The sequence below is a fragment of the Mobula birostris genome, chromosome 3 (assembly GCF_030028105.1).
Source record: "Mobula birostris isolate sMobBir1 chromosome 3, sMobBir1.hap1, whole genome shotgun sequence".
Lineage (NCBI taxonomy): Eukaryota > Metazoa > Chordata > Chondrichthyes > Myliobatiformes > Myliobatidae > Mobula > Mobula birostris.
Genome location: NC_092372.1, coordinates 42,924,360 through 42,938,386, shown reverse-complemented (window position 1 = coordinate 42,938,386; position 14,027 = coordinate 42,924,360). Strand labels below are relative to the sequence as shown.

General features: G+C 39.6%; 1 protein-coding gene across 1 annotated transcript in view; it reads right to left on the bottom strand.

Annotated features, from left to right (window-relative positions):
• Positions 1–14,027, bottom strand: part of mtrex (Mtr4 exosome RNA helicase) — a 123,701-nt gene that overhangs the window by 60,829 nt on the left and 48,845 nt on the right. Inside the window, exons 12-16 of the mRNA XM_072252521.1 lie at positions 12,802–12,881; positions 9,080–9,190; positions 7,968–8,069; positions 7,163–7,288; positions 2,585–2,735 (exon numbers count right to left, since the gene is read on the bottom strand). Of these exons, the coding sequence (XP_072108622.1) occupies positions 2,585–2,735; positions 7,163–7,288; positions 7,968–8,069; positions 9,080–9,190; positions 12,802–12,881 (570 nt within the window). The remainder of the gene's footprint in view (positions 1–2,584; positions 2,736–7,162; positions 7,289–7,967; positions 8,070–9,079; positions 9,191–12,801; positions 12,882–14,027) is intronic.

Sequence of the window (14,027 nt, the reverse complement as noted above, 5' to 3'; positions counted from 1 at the left end):
GAAAGGCATATAGAATAAACCAGGAAATTACAGGCCGGTGAGCCAGGCATCAGTAGTGGGGTAAGTTATTGGAAGGTATTTTAAGAGACTGGATATATGAGTATTTAGACAGCCAGGGACTGAATAGGGATATAAACAGGAATTGAATAGACATAGTCAGCATGGCTTTCTGCGTCTAACCAATCTTATAGAGTTTTTAACAGGATGTCACCGGGGGAGCTGATAAAGCTAAAGCAGTGGCTGTTGTCTACGTGGACCTCAGCAAGGCATTTGACAAGGTCCCACTTAGGAGGTTGGTCAAGAAGGTTCAGTCGCTCAGCATTCAAATTGAGGTATTAAATGACAAACAATGGAAAATCTGCAGATGTCGATAATCCGTGCAACACACACAAAATGCTGGAGGAACTCAGCAGGCCAGGCAACATCTTTTTCTTTCTTCCATGCCCTTCTGTCTCTTTCATCAATTATCTTCCCAGCTCTTTGCTTCATTTCTCCCCCTGCAGGTTTCACCTATCACCTAGTGTTTCCCTCTCCCCCCAGCTTTTAAATCTACTCAGCTTTTTATTCCTCCAGTCCTTCCAAAAGGTTTCTGCCTGAAACATCGATTGTACTTTTTTCCATAAATGCTGCCTGGCCTGCTGAATTCCTCCAGCATTTAGAGTGTGTTGAGGTAGTAAATGGTTGCCTTTGGCTGGAGGCCTCTGACGTTTGGATTGCCAGTGATTGGTGCTGGGTCTGTTGCCATTTGTCATCTATATCAATGATCTGAATGATAGCAAATGTGTTGATGTCACCAAGACTGGGGTGTAGTAGACAGCAAGGAAGACTAGCAAAGCTAGCAGCAGGATCTGAATCAGCTGGAAAAATGGCAGATGGAATTTAATGTAGACAAGTGTGAGGTGTTGCACTTGGGGAGAACCAAGCGGGGTAGGTCTTACACAGTCAGCGGTAGGGCAAAGGGATCAGGGAATACAGGTTCATAACTCATTGAAAGTGGCATCACAGGTAGATAGGGTTGTTACAAAAGATTTTGGCACTTTGGCCTGCATAGGTCAAAGTACTGAGTACAGGAGTTGGGAGTTATTGGTGAGGCCTAATCTGGAGTATTCTGTGCAGTTTTGGTCACCTAACTACAGGAAGGATGCGAGACTTTTCCCATTGAGGTTGGGTGAGACTGTAACTAGAGGTCATGGGTTAAGGGTGAAAGGTGAAATGTTTAAGGGGAACATGAGAGGAAACTTCTTCACTCAGAGTGTGGTGAGTGTGTGGAACAAGCCACCAGTGGAAGTGGTGGATGAAATTTTGATTTCGATGTTAAAGAGAAGTTTGGAAAGGTACATGGATGGTAGGGGTATGGAGGGCTATGGTCTGGGTGCTGATCGATGGAATTATATTTTGATCAGACTAATTAATCTGACAGAAATCTTCAACAAATCTGGTAGCACCATGACTAGCCCTGATGTATAGCTAGGATGGGAAAAGTCAAGATTGAGCAGGAGTAATAAGGGAGCCATACAGCTATTTCTGTCGCCATGTGATGTACAAACATTCGTAGGTAAACAGACAGTGCACAAAGACATCACAATCGGCATGGACAAAGTGGGCTGAGAGGGCCCCGTTTCTGTGCCGTACAATTCTATGATTCTATGTGATTGCACCATGGGCAGGTTCCACCGTGAGGAGATATTAACAGCTTATTTTGTGGATGTGATCCAGAAGTTTGAATGTTATTTTGATTATTAGAAATGAGCAAATCTGTTGAAATAAAGCACAACTGTAACTGTAAATCTTTGTATGATGCACAACACATAGATTAATGCCTTAAGTTTTGTGCATCTCACCTCATTAAACAATGCGCCGTCAATCCTTACGCTTACCAGGAGCAGTGCATGGAAGGGAAGGTCTCAGAAGGATTGCCACAGGTTGGCAGTGCCTTTTGCATAAAATTAATTCTAACACTCTAGGCAAGGGTCCTTTTATTGGCAGATTCTAATTAGTGGGAAACTATCAACCCCAAACATAAGTAGTTGTCAGAACCTTTGAATTTTGCTGAGATTAAAATTCAAAAATAATCAAACATAAAAAGAATCATAATATTAAAGAAAAAAAAGAAAATTCAAACTAATTCACACAATAGAAAACAAAATGTACAAAAGTACTTTTAAATTAATTCAAACGTATAAATCTAGAATCAAAATCTGAATCAGGTTTATTATCATTGAAACTCGTTGAGATTTTTTGTGACGTGGCCTGAGATTTCCCTTGTTCAGAGTCAATACCATGCATTGAAATGAATGGTATCACTGAATCTGTACCAGATTTACAAGCATCTAGAATTGCCAGTGCAACTGCTGGAAAACGGTAGCACCCAGCCTCAGAATTTAGTTATTATGACACTAGCAAAGACTTCTCAGGAAGCCCAAGGCATTCTGGTCATGAGTGGCCTTTAAATAGTGTTAAAAAATGTCAACTGGACACAAAAAGAAGAGGTTGTGCAACACTTAAAATATATGCGTTACCCTTTTGCAAAAGAAATTAATAATTCACTGATATAAGCAAAGAATTAAAATAATGATGCCCTCACTTTCCACCACTCCAGGGATTGCCTTGTAGTTCTGGAATTGGTAGAAGGACTTTTCCAACATGTATTCAGGATTGATTTCTTCAACACGAAGCAAATTCAAAACCATGTTGTAGGTCAGATGAAAAGCACTGTTTAGAGGATCAGCTGAACCCTGCAAAATAAAAAGATTAAACTGTTCAAACAAGAAAGTGATGAAAGATTACTTATATTCTCCCAATTCAGATTTACAAATAAAAATCAGTACAAACATCTGAAAAGATATTCTACTTCAACTTATCAGGGATTTTTTGTTTAATTACGTTAACCCACAAAGAGATAGGTTTTTACTTTTAAATTAGGGTTGTCACCTTCACATTTGAAGCTATCTTTAGAAATGTGCTATCTTACAGCTTAGCTTCAACTCCTACCTCGTAGAATGAATGCTTTACAAAAAAAATTAAACAATGGATATTTGGTTTCTCAAATGTAGATGAAACTACTTCATGACTACTATATGCAACCCACAATTGAAAAACAAGTCTGGATGGTTGGATGGGCAGAGGTTACAGAGTAAATATGATCTCTTCTTAGGTTGCACGGGGAAGTGCCATGAAAAAGGAATGGTTGGTGGAAATGGAAGTGCAAACCAGGGAATCCTAAATAGTCCCTTATAAATGCTGAAAGACGGGAGGGCAAGTTTTCTCTTGTGGAAGACTTCTGTTGAAATCGATACAGGCTGATCCCTACACAGAAGCTGGTGGAGTGAGTGAGTCAAGTGAATAAGTGTGGCGGAGAAGAACATAGTTGGACCCCTCTGAGGAAGAAAGATCCTCAGGCGGCGTATGGTTTGTACATCCAAGGTGTTATGACAAAGGTAACAAACCCAAATCTTTAACTCTATTCCTCCTTCCACAGATGCTATCTGACAAACTGAGAATTCAGCATTTTCTATTTTTATTATGGATTTTTAGTTTCTCCATTTATTCGATTTTCCATAGGTTCTGAGTTTAAGAATAATATAAGTATAGTTCATAACAAAACTGTACACTGGTTGAACTGTGGATAGGGACACTGTGTGTAATTCCCAATTATGAGTGTTGGAACAATGGATTAGGAGTAACAAATTCAGTACAAACTGTCAGGATTTAGAGGATTATAATTATGATGCAATGCCTGAAAAAATAATCCAATTTTTACTGCAACATGTGTAGTTTTTTAAATTCTCACTTTGTGAAGATGAATTGTAAGGTCCAAAATATAAACAACAGTCAAACCGGCACAGGGCAACGATGTCACTGATGCAAATAAGAAGTGTCTGAAGAAGGAGAAGGCACATGGTTAAGGAAGAGAGAAATATGATCCATGAGACAAGAGCAGGAAGAAACATTAAAGTGGCAGGCAGTCCCGCCTGTGGCCCTTGTGGAGGAGGTACAAGTAGGTTATCTAAAGCTGGGGTGTAAATGATGGATGCTGTGTACATTAGATCTTCTGAGGAAAATGTGGACTCTCTACATGACACTGGTCTGGCCTGGAGGCGGTGTGGTCATTATCCAGGTGGAAGTTTAAAGGAATCATTTTGTAAACATGCCTGGAGACCATCTCCAAAGACTGTATCTTTAGCTCTCAAATTGTTATCAGAGCAAGGAAGTAAAGATTCAGTGTACTGCAGCAATTTTAAAAAGGTTGCTATAAAGGTAAAAATCTTTAAATGCATACATTCTAGGGATACTTAGAATTAATACCAGCTTTAGGCTGTACTTCAAATCAGGTACAGTGCAAATTTAACACAATGAAAACCTACAGATGACTTTTGCATAGGTTCCATGCAGTTCACCAAAAAAGCTATTATATAATACAGTAGGGATCAAGTTTTGGCATGTATACAAGCGGTTCTATTTTCCAAATTGTTCTTTAGCGATACAATCATGACAATTTTTGATTTCAAAGCCAAAATATGAGCTGCTCGCTCTAGAGACCAACAATAATAAGCATAGTGGATAGCTTATATATAATGTTAAAAAAATTCCAAAGACTTCCAGACTATTTCATGAAAAGTTTATTCCGAGAAATCAGTGTGAACCGTTAAAGTCTGTCCCTGGGAGAAGAAGGCAAAAACAAATAATTGCTTTGTCAGTACAAATATGCAAACTGTTCTCATGCTCCAATTAACTTTATAGTTAATATGCACAAGTGAACTAAAGAGTTAGTTAGTTTAATGCTATTGTTGGCTCAATTAGAAAACAGTTAATTGCTGAAACTACTTGAATAAATATTCCTGTTTTTGCAGAAGGCAAAATTGCAAAATTCAGTTGAAGTTTCAGAATCTAACTCATGGGTATAATAGAAATAAAACACAAATTGTATATAAATCTGTCTAAATGAAAGACCATCTTATGTTTTGTCCTTCAGACTACACAGTCCTTCAAATGTTCAGGTGTGCAAGATTAAACAGAATATTATATGTCAGGTGTGTGTGCATAAAGTATTTTCCACCAGCTCAAGGATGATCTCCATCACACATTTACTTACAAATCCAGAGATAAGCCAGATGTTCAATCCTGCAATAAAACAACGCGTGGATGGTACAGATGCTTCCTTTCAGGTCAGTTGCCAAATGCCCCAGGCTTCTTCCCATCCTCTTTTTCTCTGATTGCACATTGTTATTCATCAAAGCGGACCACTCTCTGATGAAGGATATGCCATTGAGGCCCATTGATAGCCTGCTACCCTCAAGACTGTGATGGTTAAACTTTCTTTTTTTAGAAGAATACGACTTTGTGGCATTTCTACCAGTCAGGGTAAGCTGACAGTAGACTTGTTTGACGAAATGAGAATTCAGCATTTGCACATACAATTGAGACCAGCTGGTGCATAAACAAGATTGAGATTGGCTTTAGTCAGAACTCTGTTTGTCATTAAATCAATGGAAAATTTTGGTAACAAAATCATGCATGTAGCATGAACATGGCAATCTTCCCACTTAATGGGAAGAATCTTCTATGGATAAATGTGACAACATTACTTCAGTCACTACAGATGTGGTAGTTCACCCACGTTTCGTATCCTTAGGAGAGTGTAGGGATGACAAGGGCATTGCTAATCTCGACTTTAATGTCACTCCATCAGTCCCATTTACTGAAGAATTGTCAAAATAATCTCCCCAAAGAAACAAAGTGCATTTGGTTACTGGGGTTAGAGAAGTGAACAACATTCAAGGCCTAATGCAGACATATGTTTTTTTTTCCAGTGTTACAAAAGAATCCTAGATTTTGGTAAGTTTACATTAAAAAAAATCCAGTCTAGATTGAATACAGTATTCAGAATGTGTGTAGATGGCATAATTAATGGCAATCATTAATGCCTTGTCTACGGGCAGAGAAATTGAACAGTAAGAAAATAATCATCCATTAGATGGAGAGAGATGAGGAAATAACATTAACATACTTAACTTCAGTTTGGATAATAAACTGACCCATTTCCGTGTTATTACAGAAAATAATGGCAGCCCTTAGTTGATGAAAAAAGGCAGACAGCACCTTCCATAAGGCTTCACAATTAATGGAGTCAAAAGTTTTGGTCAAATCAGTGAAGGCTATGTATAGGTCCTGATTTTATTCTCTGCATTTAATCTACTGAAAATTTAGTGGCTACAAGTCTCTGAACGCTTAATGCAAATACAGCAGGCAATTAAGTCAAATAAATTCAGGAATTACAACTGTCATGATTTCTTGGTGAGATCATGATGAGGAAATTGTGTATAGCTTAGTCATTTTATTTAACAAAAATATATATTCAGCACAGCAAGAGAGTAGCTAAGATTCATTAGACTAGTTCCAGGAATTACAAGTTTGTTATAAAAGGAGACTGAATAGATATGGCCTGCATTCTCTTGTGTTCAGAAGAATGAGATCTCATCAAAACTTACAAAATTTATTCACTGCTCAACAGGCTTTTTATAGGGAGGGTATTTCTCTTGGAGAGGAAACTAGAACCAGGGATCACAATCTCACGAATAAATAGTAAGCCATTAAGGACTGAGATGAGATTTTTCCTCATGCAGAGAATTCCCTATCCTGGAGGGCTATGGAGGCTCAGCCACTATTCATTCGAAACAGAAACCAAATGATATGAAGGAAATCAAGGGATACAGATACGGGCGGGAAAACGGCACTGTCATGGAAAACCAACCAAATGAAGGCAGAGTATAAATCTACTTCCCCTGAAAATCTTTGGTTGATTGCATTACTTTATTTCATCTGTAAGTCACTGTAAAAAAAATAATTTTTCCTTTTACTTTAATAAATATATTATTATAACTTTACAATAAATAATTTATTTTTGTCATGACTGCCATAACACATTTCAAATAAAACCACAGCCGTTTGAAGGCTTATTTTCCCACAATTGTGCATTCACCGCACAATTTACACCTTAAAGTGAGAAGACCTTAAAAAACCTAATAGGGAAAAAAAGAACTTACTGTACATCACTCCTTCAATGAAGAATTAGACAATAATTCAAATATTAAATAAAGTCTTTACAAATATTAACCCAAACCATTACATTAATTCAAAAATATAAGTAAGCATAATTTGTTACCTTTAAAAGCTGTTTTCCTACTGTTGGACTCATCTTTTCATCTACCATGAGAATAACAATCCCTCTTTCATCCATGCCACGCCTACCAGCTCGACCAGACATCTGAATATATTCTCCTGAAGAAATCTGAAATTTGAAAAAGAAAGTAATTATTGGACACTGATTTTCAAAGGAAACTACTGCTGAAAGATGGGTAAACATTTGAACAATCATAATTTGACAAAAACAAAAACAGAGCACGTTGGCTGACTAGTGTCACTGCCTCAGAGTTCCAACGACTGCAGTTCAGAGCTGTGTGTGGAGATGGTTTGTCCTCTCCAGGAGCAACTGGGTTCCCATGTTGTGCACATGCTTCCTCCCACATTTTAAAGATGCACTGGAATGTTAAATGGCTGCTGTAAATTGCATGTACAGGTGGGTGGAAGTACAATTATGGAGTTGCAGGGTACATAATGGAGAATAAGTTACAGGAAGATGAGACTGAGGGGATTTTCAATAAATAAAAGTTTTATCTATTCCACACAACTCATGTGAACCACAAAACCATTAAAAGTTAATTTATCAAATGGAATAAGAGTTCCATTTATAAAATTTGTAACTTGCACAAATCAGACAATGAGTTTTATTCCATTTAGTCTGAAAGGGGCAAATTGCAGCAAGGAATACATCTTACTCTCATGACTCTTTTATGCATCACCCAGCAATTCAAAAACAGAAATTGAGCATTTGATCCTTTACTAGAAAGGATGACTCTAAAAGATATAGGCTTCTCAGTATATACAAGCAAAGTAAAAACTGTCTGTACCCAGCGGAAATCTTTCCCATCAAATTTGCGTGCACTTGTAAACAGAACTGTCCTCGCTGGCATGTTGATACCCATAGCAAAGGTCTCTGTAGCAAACAACGCCTATGAAAGAAAAAAAAGATTCAAATACATACATTGGAAGACAAGCATAAATTATGTTAAATGGGAGTTAAGAGTTCTCAGTAGATCCTATCAATCCTTAATAATGACAAACTAATTTAAAATAAAGACATCTTCATCACACAAACTGATTCACCCTGAGGGGATGATGTTCACCTTGCCAACATAATTCCAAAGATTGTTTTTGAAGTTATAGCCCATGTTGTTTTAACTGCATCAGATTTAGGTAAATAGGCAAACTCTGCTTTCTGAAGTACTTCATTAAACTTGAACAAACATTTACTAAACATGAATACAGAGTTATGTGGATGTGGTACTAATTCTGTTACCTAGTCCTTTGAATCTGTTTGATAGCTCTGTTTGTAAGGCTGATTTACATCAGAACTCAACTCACCAGTCTTTGCTTCATATTACTTTATACACCTATCTATTAAACATAGTTATGAAAATTTCAATTGACCCAGAACCTACTCTTTCGAGGACAGAAATCCATGATTAGTATGTGTGGATAAAATGTTAATGGCATAGTCCTAATATTAGCTGTGAGTCCTTTTAACAGTTTGGTTTATTACTCAGTTGTTTTCTCACTCATTTGCAGCCGAGTGAGAAAACCCTCCACCTAAACATTGAAAAAGTTTTAAAATGGCTCCCTTTTGATCAAAAACTCTGCATTCTAGGCAGTTATTTCAATCCATTAACAATTATCATTCAGGTAAAGCTGAACTCAAATTCTGATACTCTGAGCAAAGCTCATTTATTGCATTTATCAAATCCAACAAATATTCTTCACCAGGATCTTTAAAATTCATCACTGTTCAGTCACATGTCCAAACCCTAATCCTGCCTCAACATAAACCTGAGTTCATTCAGACCTCTTCTGCATGCACAATTCCTACTAAAGTCCTGCTCACTTAATGTTTTATTTTCACCTAATATATTGGCCTACATGCCATACAAATGCATCTTAAATCAACTGCATTTCAGAGAAATACCTTCAGAAGTCCTTCAGAGAAAAGAATCTCAATGGTTTCTTTCAGTATCGGAAGTAATCCTCCATGGTGAATTCCAATTCCCCTTTTTAAAAGAGGCAAAACATGTTCAACCTAGTTAAATAAACAATGACAGATCAACAACAGCACTGCAACGGATTATGTTAGGACAGCAATAAATGATGCTAATTTGAAATTGAGAAAACCGTTTCCTTCTTCCTTTTGCTCCCATATCCTCAAGACAATACTAATATCATTTCACATTTTGAAGTCTTTTATCTGCTCAACCTTTGCAATGACTCTTTAAGTGAAATGCAATTGGCAACAAGCATCCAACAGTACTCAGAATTTCTACATTCAGTTCCATTAAAAACATTAAATATAAATTACAATGTAAAGCTCTGATGTTAGGTACAAGAACAACTCAATTCACAAAATCTTTGCTATTGTACAATTGTCATATGTGCTCCAAGCCTTTATGATCAAGTGCCTTCCACTGACAGCCGATAACACTTTTGTTCATTGTCTGTGGGCTGTACATGTATACAACCAAAGGAAGCAATGTTCCTCCAGACCATGGTGTACCCACAAAACATATCACACACAACACATAAAACAAAGTATTACCATAAGTTAATAAAATACAATTCAAGATGCATGTAGTGCACAGCTCTAAACAGGAGACAGTAAATAGCTCACTGTTGGTCTCATAGCCCAAGGGAAAAAGCTGTTACGCAGTGTGGTAGTCCTAGACCTGATACTCTTGTACCTCATTCCTGATGGTAGTGGGTCAAAGATATTGTGGGATGGGTGGTAGGGGTCCTCCACAATGCTTCCGGCCTTCCATCTACAGCGTTCCCTGCAAAAGTTGCAAATAGGGAGAAGACCGCAGTGATCATCTCTGCGGTTTTTACTATCCTCTGTAGCGGCTTGCTGTCCAATGCCCTGCAAATTCCATACCACACAATGATGCAGCCAGAAAGGACACTCTTGTTGGTGCACCTATAGAAAGTCATTAGAATGGGGGCAGGGATCTTTACTTGCCTCAATCTCCTTAGAAAGTGCAGACCATCTTGACTATTGAGGAGGTGCTGTAGGTCCAGGTTAGATCACCCCTTATGTGCATACCAAAGAACTTTGTACTCTTCACTTTCTCCACAGCAGAACCATTGGAATGCAATAGAGAGAGGTCGATTTGCACCTTCCTGAAGTTCACAATCATCTCTTCTGTCTTGTCCACATTAAGACTCAAGTTGTTGTTCTCACACCATTTGACAAGCCTCTCAATCTCCTCTCTGTATGCTAACTCATCATGGTTTCTGATGAGACCAACCACTGTTGTATCATCAGTGAACTTGGTGATGTGGTTTGAGCTGGATCTGGCAGTGCAGTCGTGAGTCTGCAGTGTGAACAGCAGTGGGCTGGGGACACAGTCCTGGGAGGCTCCAGTGCTCAGCGTGATGGAGCATGAGGTGTTGCTGCCAACTCAAGGATAACTGGCGCCCTTCTGTCAAGGAGTCCAAGAATCAGTTACAGAAAGGGGTGTTACGTCCCAATGAGGACAGTTTAACCACTAGGCTCTGAGGGATGATCGTGCTAAATGCTGAGCTGAAATCGATAAATAACATCCTGATATATGAGACTTCATTTTCCAGGTGGGACAGAACAGAGTGGAGGGCTGAGGCTATGGCATCACCTGTAGACTGGTTTGAGCAGCAGGCTAACTGGAAAGGGTCCAATGTAGCTGGAAGGTTGGATTTTATAGGATCTATTACCAGCTGCTCAAAGTGAATAATGTTTGTTCAAGTCAGTGCCACTAGACGGTAATTGCTTAGGCTAGTTACCGTCACTCCCTTAGGCATCAGAATGATGGTGGCTGCTCTGAAGCCTGCACAGACAGAGGAGGAAACTTTGTCACATGGAGTGAGCAGAATATCTGCAGCTTAATGTGAAAAAGAATAAGGAGCTGGTGGTAGACCTGAGGAGAGCTAAGGCACTGGTGAGCCCTGATTCCATCCAGGGGGTCAATGTGGACATGGCGGAGGATTACAAATACCTGGGGATACGAATTGACAATAAACTGGACTGGTCAAAGAACACTGAGGCTGTCTACAAGAAGGGTCAGAGTCATCCCTATTTCTTGAGGAGACTGAGGTCCTTTAACATCTGCCTGACAATGCTGAGGATGTTCTATGAGTCTGTGGTGGCCAGTGCTATCATGTTTGCTGTTGTGTGCTGGGGCAGCAGGCTGAGCGTAGCAGACACCAACAGAATCAACAAACTCATTCGTAAGGCCAGTGATGTTGTGAGGATGGAACTGGACTCTCTCACGGCGGTGTCTGAAAAGAGGATGCTGTCTAAGTTGCATGCCATCTTGGTCAATGTCTCCCAACCACTACATAATGTACTGGGTGGGTACAGGAGTACATTCAGCCAGAGACTCATTCCTCCGAGATGTAGCACAGAGCGTCATAGGAAGTCATTCCTGCCTGTGGCCATCAAACTTTACAACTCCTCCCATGGAGGGTCAGACACCCTGAGCCGATAGGCTGGTCCTGGACTTATTTCATAAATTACTGGCATAATTTACATATTACTATTTAACTATTTATGGTTCTATTACTATTTATCACTTATGGTGCAACTGTAACGAAAACCAATTTCCCCCGGGATCAAAAAAGTATGACTATGACTATGAGTGGTTCATAGGGATATTAAAGATGTCCATTAAGACCTCTGTTAGCTGAGCCCCACAATCACAAAAATTTTGACCAGGGTGCCCAAACTTTTGCATGCCACTGTAGCTGCGGTGGGGCCAGGGTCTGAGTGCAGGGGTTGACCCAGTGCTTGGACAATTTAAACGACAGGCAAGATAGACTGGAAAGGCTGGGTGTCAGGGCCGAAGGCGAGGATTGAGTCGGTTCTGCTCTATGACGTTTGAGGCCGCAAGACTGGTCCAGTTGCTTTGCGCTTCGCGAGTGTGAGCTTCGCGGCAATTTGCCCTGCTATATGATGAACTGAGACCAAGACTATGGGCCTACTCCAGCTGCTCTGGTATTCGGATCCATGGACTCAATTTGGTTTGGAATGCTGTTGCTTGCTTTTATTGTTTACAGGATTTCTGTTTTCTCCCCCTCTTTCCCTGTGCATTAGGCGTTGATCTTTTTTTAAAATTGGGTTCTTTCAGATTTCTTGCTTTGTGGCTGCCTGTTAGGAGACGAATCTCAAGGTTGTATAATTTATACATGCTTCGATAATAATTGAATTTTGAGTAGGTGACATAAAACAAATGTAAAGGAAGAAAAGGTGCACGAGTAGTGTCATACTGGAGTCAGCTTCAGCGTCAAATGATCAGAACATGGAACAACACAAAACATCGGTCGAGGAGGGCGTAAATGGATATGGATAATCAATGACCTGTTCGATGTACTAACAAAAAGAAATTTTGACACAGTGAATATTCCAGCATTAACCAAAACTTGAGATTCTACCGGCAATGTTGACTATTCACAGTCCGATTGACAAATCTGACATGAATCAGACATTCAGCAGATTTGAGCAGCGTCATTTAATGTTGACCTCTTCTTGCAAAAGCAGCTTCCTAATATTACTATAATCAAGAACCAGGCAAGCACATTTTCTATTTCCCTTGGGATGCCACTTCAATAACATTTAGAAGGGAGTTACTCTGATTTGAACAATGTACCAGATCTGTAAATATTTACCTGAGGAAGTTTTTTATCTTCATCGGACAAGCAGTCAATAGCATTGTTAAATACCTCTTCAACCAGCTTCTTCTCATCATCTGAGGGGGAAACATACATCCTTAGACTAAATGCACCAAATCTTTACACAGCAAATAAAATGTTTTAAGCACATAAAACCACAACTATTAAAAGTAATTTTTCAATGTTAATTTTCCTATTTGTGAAATGAATATAGCTGTTGCTTTAATATAATTCAAATGTGCATCCTTTGTAGAACTTGTCAATAGCTTTGTAAAAGCTTCCTGTTAACTGATTTAACACTAAGAGGTTGTCATGGGTAGCAGAGGGAACACTTACAGGATTGCTTTGAGTCAGTGGACTGGTCCGCTTTCAAGAACTCACCCGAGGACCTGATTGACTACATCAGGGTCGTTATAGATTTTATTAAAACAGCTGCAGATGAGTGTGCCCCCACAAAATCGTTCAATGAAATCCAGAATCTGCTGAGAGCCAGATCAGAGGCATTCAAGTCTGGAGATCAAGAATGCTCCAAGAGGTGCAGGTATGATCTCTGGAAAGACAACTCTCGGACCAAGTGGAGAACTTGGATTAGACTGGAATCAACTAGGGATGCTCGACAGCTGTGGCAGGGTTTGAATGCCATAACCTCCTACAAAGCTAAATCTTGCAACAGGGGAGAGCAGAGCTTCGCTTCCAGATGAACTCAATGCCTTCTATGTCCATTTTGATTACCAGAACAGGGAGGAATCATCGTGCACTCCCAGGTCTCCCGATGGATCCTTTGGTCGGAATATCTGGAGATGGCGTGTGGTCTGCTTTCAAGAGAATGAATCCAAGGAAAGCATCCGGTCTGGATGGAGTACCTGATCGAATACTGAAGACCTGTGCTGACCAATTGGCTGGTGTATTCATGGGTATCTTCAACCTCTTGCTCTGGCAGTGTGTGGTACCCACCTGCTTCGAGCAGGCCTCAGCTGTACCGGTGTCCAAGAACAGTGTGGTAAGCTGTCTAAATGACCATCACCCAGTGGCACTTACATCCATAGTGATGGTGTTTTCAGAGGCTGGTGTTGAAATTTATCAGCTCGTCTGAGTGGCAACGTGGATCCACTCCAATTGCCTACTGAAACAACAGGTCTACAGCAGATGTCATCTCATTGGCTCTTCACACAACACTGGAGCATCTGGTCAGCAAAGATGCATACATCAGGATTTTTTTTTTA